This window comes from Liolophura sinensis, chromosome 13, assembly GCF_032854445.1.
Source record: "Liolophura sinensis isolate JHLJ2023 chromosome 13, CUHK_Ljap_v2, whole genome shotgun sequence".
NCBI classification, from domain to species: Eukaryota; Metazoa; Mollusca; class Polyplacophora; order Chitonida; family Chitonidae; genus Liolophura; species Liolophura sinensis.
The window spans coordinates 11,967,991-11,975,848 of record NC_088307.1 but is presented as its reverse complement, the minus strand read 5'-3'; the positions used below and the strand labels follow the sequence as shown (position 1 = coordinate 11,975,848).

The following is a 7,858-nucleotide window of genomic DNA, read 5'->3' as shown; positions in this document are numbered from 1 at the left end:
TTGAAAAACAGAACTGATATATCACGTAGCATATAAATTCTTGTATGGGCGTATGTATGTGTGTATGTATGTATGTACGTATGGTTGCGTTTTTATGCCATACTTAGCAATTTTTCAATCATATGACGTCGAGGACTCGTTAAGTGTGTATGTACATGTAGTGTGTCTCCTGGTGGCACGACGTGTCCATGCCGCCAAAGTGCTGCCATCACTAAAGTATCATGCTCCGTGGCCGAGGTGGTTAGCGTGTCAGCGTGGCGCAATGACCCAGGATCCTCTCACCAATACTGTGATGGCTGTGAGTTCAAGTCTACCTCATGTTGGCTACTTCTCCGGCCATATGCGGGAAGGTCGTCAGCAACCTGCGGATCGTTGTGAGTTCCCCTGAAGTCGTCCCAGTTTCCTTCCACCATAATGCTGGCCGATGTCGTATACGTGGAATCAGCGTAAACACCGATCAGATATATAAATAACAGATTTGGGTTGTATCTGAAGATACTTGAAGTGGGCAATCCATTAATTTCACACTGCTGAGTTGCTTGTGAAAAATTGAACATACTGAACGCCGACCATTGGTGATATGTGACCTTAAGCAGCATATGCCATTAAAACATTTTTAGAACTTTTTTTGGTTTTTGTTTTTCATTCATGATCCATGATCAAATTTTAATATATAGGCCACAAAACCAGCTACGTAACAAGGCGAATTACCGACGATAATAACGTTATATAAATACAGTTTGCTACAGTTAAAATATAAGATCTGTGGGGCAGGTACCATAAAACCATTTTTGACTTTAAGATAAATATTAAACGACTTTTGGACTCCCATGAGTACGGAAAACATCTACACGATTTTTTCTAGGACAATTCCGTCACAATATCAGTTTTCCTCATTATAGGACAAAGATTTTTAGGAAACCTTTAAGTCCGAATTAAACCGCTTCGGTGGCCTAATGGTTAGAGCGTCCGCCTCGAAGTCGAGAGTCCCGGGATCAAACTCTGGTACGGGTCATACCAAAGACTAAAAATGATACTTACTGCTACCTCGTCTGGGGTAGCACTGAGAGGTTACCTCAGCATTGAGAGGTTAGAGTAAGGAAACAGGGCTGGTTAGCCCTGTGCCCCCATAATTTGACTGGGTTGGATGTCGTGTCTGGTGTCTGCAGTATGATACTTCAGTAGTGGCACCACTTTGACGGCATGGACTCGCACTGCCACAGGAAGACAGTATATGTACGCACACCTAATGACTCCTCGTCGTCATATGACTAAAACATTGTTAAGTACGACGTTAAACCCCAAGCATACATACAAGTCCGAATCAAACCAAATATCGCTTTCTGGGATCACGGGCCCATATTCTGAATAAGAGTCAATTGTTCCTGTGTGTTTTTGTTTACGTGTTAACAAGTCCCACGAAAATGTATTCTCTTCTTATTTTCATTGGTGTTTTATGTTGTACTCAAGAATGTTTCACTTATATGAGGGCGGCCAGCAATATGGTGGGAGGAAAGCCAGCAGAGTCCGTTGGATCTAAGCGTCGAAACAGACATACGTATACTCGCGAAAACCCACAGTCATCCCGCAAATTTCTGGCAGACCTTCCTATGTACGACCGGAGAGGAAAGTCTCACAAAAACTCAGACAGTTTAAATTAGTGTCTGACACATATACCTAAAGTTCCACTTTGGATATGACTGATTCTTTGCATCTCAAAGTGAAAATAAAAGTGACCTGCATGTATACACACAACTATTTTTAGAGTTTACGTTCTAATGAGTGACCTACTTGTGCGTAAAAGGCGTCACTGTAAGCTCGACTATAACTGTGTACACAATAACAATAATTTTATAGTATGTGATGGATGGTCTTTGGAGAGTGTCGATTGGTTTGGGTTGGCGCGTGGGTGAGTGTATGTGTGTTGAGGGACCAGTGTGGAGCGGATGTAAGCATGATCTGTACAAAAGACCGCAACGGTAATATTTGCTCGGAAATGTTCCTTACTAGAAAAGTTATTGACAGTAAACGAAAGAGGTTAATAATATTTTCTGCAAACTTTCATTTTGTCAGAGAGCCAGCTGATATCTGATAATATCGCTTGATTATATCAAGTTTGTTCAACTGAGTTCAATAAAGTCACAAGTTATTTATATATGTATACCTTAGTAACGGCAAACTTAAAGCCGTTTTCAGCGTTTATGGATGGATTTAGGTGGCCGGGAATGGTTCGTAGCCGAGTGGTTCAAGCGCATGCCTAAGACATGCCAGGTGCTGGTTCAAATCCTGGCAAGGACAGGGAATTTGAAGATTCGCCCACTCTAACTGTTCGTGGATGAGTACTCTTCTTCGTGGACTTTCTTGAAGACTACTTGTCTTTCACAAATATTCTGTGCATATTTATACCTCCTGACACGTGGAAAAAAAATTATCAATAACTTGTAACACACGCATGGCTTGTGTCACCCCTTAAAACTTAGTATCGCCGTTTAAAGGATGCTCTCTTATTAGTGTTTACCAAAAACCATACACTAAATGGGCGGAAATAATTAACTAATTAGACACACACACACACACACACACACACACACACACACACACACACACACACACACACACACACACACACACACACACACACACACACACACACATACATACACACATACATACATACATACATACATACATACATAGATACACACATATATCTTATCTTCAAAAAATGTGCAAAGAATGAAAGCTGATGTCATGTAAGAGTGAAACCATGTCAGCCGTATTCTAAACAAATAAATTTACATTTCAAACTTGTACTTCATCACCATCTTATCTTTAATAAAGAAACTGAATTAATGTTCAACGCGTATTTTCAGCAGATCAGATAAAGAGATTTGTTTTAATGTACTGACTGTACACTGGTGAAGACAGAGAATAAATTCGTGTTGCATAAAACATACAATCTGTGTAAGTCTGCTTCGGGTTTTACGTCCTACAATACGATACAGTGTAAAAAAAACACATAAATTACGATATTAAAATATAATATATATTATATATTTAATATAATATTAAAAGTAATCGTGTGGAAAACATACACACGTTGTTTATCTCAGGTACACGTTAACAGCAACAACTATGCAACGGCACAATAATGTGCACTTTGTACAACATGTGTTCATGTACGTACACTTTAAATGAGTACCAAACTCTCTACCTCTAATACACATCAAGTTTACATCGCGAGCTAGACATACACATTTGTACAAAAAAACACATACTTTCTGAGAATAAACCACCCTCTTTAGCGTAAATGCATGACGTCATGCTGCGGTGGGTTCCGACGGACGTGAGGCTGCGATGGGTTCCGGCAGACGTAAGGCTGCGGTGGGTTCCGACCGACGTCAGGCTGCGGTGGGTTCCGACGGTCTGCTAAGTGCCCGGATCAGCTTCTGCCAGAAAATGTCTCTGCTCAGTTCACAGTCAGACCAGTCTATGTATATCTTGTCTCGCATCAGAAGCATTAGTCGGTTCGTCATGTTACGGTACTGAATGTCTCCTAGTTTCACCAGGATAAGAATTTCTCTCCTTTCATCGAGAAGCTTGTGCTGGGCCATTTTTAACTCCCATTCACACCATTCGCTGGCAGCGAAGCTATCAGAAAGGACGAGAATGACTTTCCTGCTGGCCTCCATGTTAACCATGATATTGTCTACAATGTCGGTTCCAGGTATAAAGTCCCTGTCGTACAAACACAGCTTAAATCCTTCCTCATCTTCCACTCTGGCTAAGAGTTCCTGGATCACCCAGTTCCGGTCTGTGGCACTATAAACGACGAAGGCGTCATAATCGTACCCTTCCGTGTTCTCGATTTCCGTGTATCCTTTGAGTTTGGAACGTGTAAGGAAACAGCAGTAGCTGATGTGCATCCTGTAACGAACAAACACAGTCACAGTAATCGCAATTACGACGGCAGCCGTACCCAGGGACGCGCCAAGTATTAAGGGCAAGTTTAACTTCTTTACAGTACAAGATTCTACTGTAGGATTGAAGGACAGCAGGTTCTTATGTTTCCATTTTTTCGGCGAGTAACATTTGTAATCTGTGTGGTTCAGGGCCACGATAGTTACGTTGGTGGTTCGAATCCAGTTCCTGAACCACATTAAATCACAGGTGCAAGCGAAAGGGTTGCCGGCCAGATTCAATTTCTTGAGGTTAGCCAAGAGAGATTTAGGAAATGAATATTCGGAAATCGTAGAAATTTTATTAGAGTCCATGTAAAGTTTTTCCAGTTTCTTGGCCTCTGTGAATACACCAGGCGTCCAATCACTGATACTATTACTGGAGGCAATCAATTCTCTCAATGAAGGAAGAACCCTAAACAGAGGTTCTGGTAGCCGTTTATAGATACGCACGTTTTCTATTATCAGTCGCGTGAGCTTAGAGAGGGGAGAAAAAAGTTCCTCTAAAGCAGTGTTGTTGATGTCCATAATATTATCCGTCAAATAAAGCACATCCAGGTTTGGACACAGTTTGAAGAAGTTTTTAGTGTCGGCAGTGCTGAAATGAAAAGCGTTTACTGAGAGGTCCAAATAACGTAATGAGGAGCTATTAAAAGCGAAGCTGGAAATCTGGCGGATATTATTATGCTTAAGATAAAGTCGTTCTAATTTGGGCGTTTCCCCAAACAAATTATTTGCGAGACTTCTAATGTAGTTAAACTTCAAATCTAAGTATTTAAGGTTTCGCAGACCGGAAAAGTCCTCTTTCGCTATCTCCAGAATTCGATTAGATCCAAGTCTTAGCGTCCAAAGTTTTGGGTACACGCTGTCATCAGGAGAGGTCTCTTTGAAAAGTCGTGGGATTTTCGTGAAATTGTTCCAACGCAGCTCAAGAAAAGTTAAATTCCTGAAGCCTTCAACGTCCTGTAAATATGTAATGTTGTTGTACGTCAGATTCAACGTGGTCAGTTCTTCCAACGGTGACAGAGCCTGACCCGAAAACGTCAAAAAGTTGTTGTTACGTAAACTCAAACTTCTTATCTTTGAACCTAATAAACAGTCCAAAAGACCAGAAGGGAAAGTCTTGAAATCCATGTTATCCAGCTGTAATACAGACACATTGGAAGAAGCGAGATCACAGAATGCCATTTTTAGCTCACTCAAGTATATATGGTTATTCCCGCTCAGGTCTAATTTTGCTCCTTGGCAGAATTTCAAACTGAGAAAAACATCTTTCTCGATGTGGGTTATCTCCGAGTGTGACAATTTTAGACATGACAGGGAAACGTTAGTTACGTTAGTCAAAGTCTGTTTTGTCAACGTTCTGAACAACGCGCGTAAAACCGTGACAGAAGTCACGTAAGCAGGAGGCACTGGGATGTACGGTATGTTACCAGTGCACTTCATTTCTCTCTTCGATTTAGTGCATTTACAGAATGCTGACAGAGGACAACTGTCGTCAAGATTCGTTGTTGTTGAACTATCTGCAGGTTTCTGGTCGAAGCCACTTTGTAAGTGATCATCACTGACGCCCTGTTTCATCCTTGTGATATGCAGACTAGAGAGGAATTCCTGGTCCCCAGTGTCTGCAAGTGTCAGCCCAGCCTGTGCATTAACCAATCTGTTGGTTCTCGTTTTGTCAACGCTACCATTGTTAGCATCCACGATACCTGTGTCGACATGGGAATCTATTTCTGATGTTGTAGTCATTGAAACCGTACGGCATTCTCTAAAGCAGACGACAAAGCAGGTGACAAAAACCATAAGTGACGTCACACTCTGTCTGCGCGCGTAAATCATGATCATTATTACGTTTTCTATATCAACGTGGCGACGAAGGGCTCTGAAAACGAAAATATACAATACAGCGTGAAATGACGAAAGATTAGCGCTTTCTTCTGTTCAAGTTACAGCAAACAGTTGACAACAGACTTCCAGTTCTTGGATATTTTATGGATAAATTAGACATTATATTTCTTCTGTGTTGTACGCATACATTAGGAGGAAATATTTCCATATATATTTGATTAGCCCCTAACGATGCCCCCAAGAACTGTTCACTTGTATGACTTGTATCAGGTTAATCCGTGGAGGAAAGTGGAGTACTGACAGTTATTCGTCGCCCTTCGCTGGGTACCGGACAAATATCCAGACATAAAGCTGCAACACTCAATTCCGCCAAACCTGAATTTTCGATGCAGCGATATGAACGTTTTAAATGAATGATGTAAGCATGGTTCCTGATCGTGCTGAAACCATCCTTCTAACTGCAGATAATGATCAAAGAAACCAACCTATCATGGATCGCTACATCGGTGCTGAGATCCAATAAACCATACAGCGGACTATATTAGACCGCCACGCCACAAACAGAGAGTAATTCAGTTAGGCATTTAGCGCTACAAATGGGACCGCGGCGCCACAAACAGACACTGATCCAGTAAGGCATGCGGACTTAAAAATAAGATTGATTGATTTATTTGATTGATGGTTTACGCCGTACTCAAGAATATTTCACTTATACGACGGCGGCCAGTATTATCTTGGGTGGAAACCGGGCACAGCCCGGGAGAAACCCACGACCATCCGCAGGCTGCTGAGAGACCTTCCCACGTACGGTCGGAGAGGAAGACAGTAAGAGCTGGACTTGAACTCACAGTGACCACATTGGTGAGAGACTTCTAGGTCACTATGCTGCGCAGGCGCGCTAACCGACTGAGCCACAGAGGCGCTAAAAATAAGACTAGCCTGCTACAGACCTGTTGCAAACAGATAGTGATTCAGTAAGTTGCACAGCGCTACAAATTAGACCGACCTGAAACAAACAGATACTAATTCAATAAGTCATAGGGCGATACGAATTAGACCGCCCTGCTACAAAGAGATACTAATTCAGTAAGCCGTACAGCGCTGCAAATTAGACCGACCTGCTACAAACAGATTTTAATCCAATGAGCCATACAGCGGTATCAATTTGACCCGTACCGCTACAAGAACATACGTATCCAGTAAGCCAGCAATATATATACGCCACAGTTAAGACGGCCCTGAGACAACTGTGCTGCAGTTATATAACAACTAAATAAGGTAGCACACACCTTAAAAAGCTACACAAACAGCACGGAGCTGACCTTATACTTACCCTTCAGTGTATATACAACCTGTCACACGGATCGTACACCTTTCATCTACCAGGTCAGTCTCCCTTGAGCGCTTATGGGTTGTAGGTTAGTCAAACACATACACATAAAGACTATCCTACGACTATGCCCCTACAGGTATGTGGCCCCTACAGCGATTTTTTCTTCCGGAACTCAAGTGATGTTTCACTCATAATATCAGTGGCTTACAGCACCCGTTCTACAATGCAGTTAGATGTAAGCTCATTCTCCGTTATTGGCCAACTTGAGGGATTGAAACAGACAGAAAAACAACAAACAAAAAGCAGTTTGTTAAATTGAACAGAAATTCTGTTGCCTGAGTGATGTTAGAATATATTCTGTTATATCAGCAGATTATTCTGTTAAATATAACACAAATATTCTATTAATTCAACAGAAAGATTCTATGAGACTAACAGGGTATTATGTTGAATATGGCAGAGTATATACTATTTTATGATAACTAAATGCAGTCTAGCATCTCTCAGACAACATAGCTTCTTTTAAAATTAACAGATTATGTTTTTGAGTGAAGTTCCAAACTAAAAATATTTGAAACAGTCAGACGGTGCAAATGCGAACTACGTAAATTTTAAACTATCAAACAAACTCTAGACCACAAATAATTAACGGATTGCGCATACAGGCACGTGTACACGGCTATGCGCTCACAGGCTGACCAGTGTTGTTGTACAACGT

At 41.5% G+C, this 7,858-nt stretch overlaps 1 protein-coding gene across 1 annotated transcript; it reads right to left on the bottom strand.

Moving 5' to 3' along the window:
• Positions 1–3,061: 3,061 nt before the first annotated feature.
• On the bottom strand, positions 3,062–5,566 carry LOC135480558 (toll-like receptor 13). The gene has a single exon (XM_064760417.1). It carries the CDS (start codon positions 5,538–5,540, stop codon positions 3,402–3,404), a length of 2,139 nt encoding a protein of 712 aa, XP_064616487.1. The 5' UTR covers positions 5,541–5,566; the 3' UTR covers positions 3,062–3,401.
• Between the last annotated feature and the right edge of the window lie 2,292 nt (positions 5,567–7,858).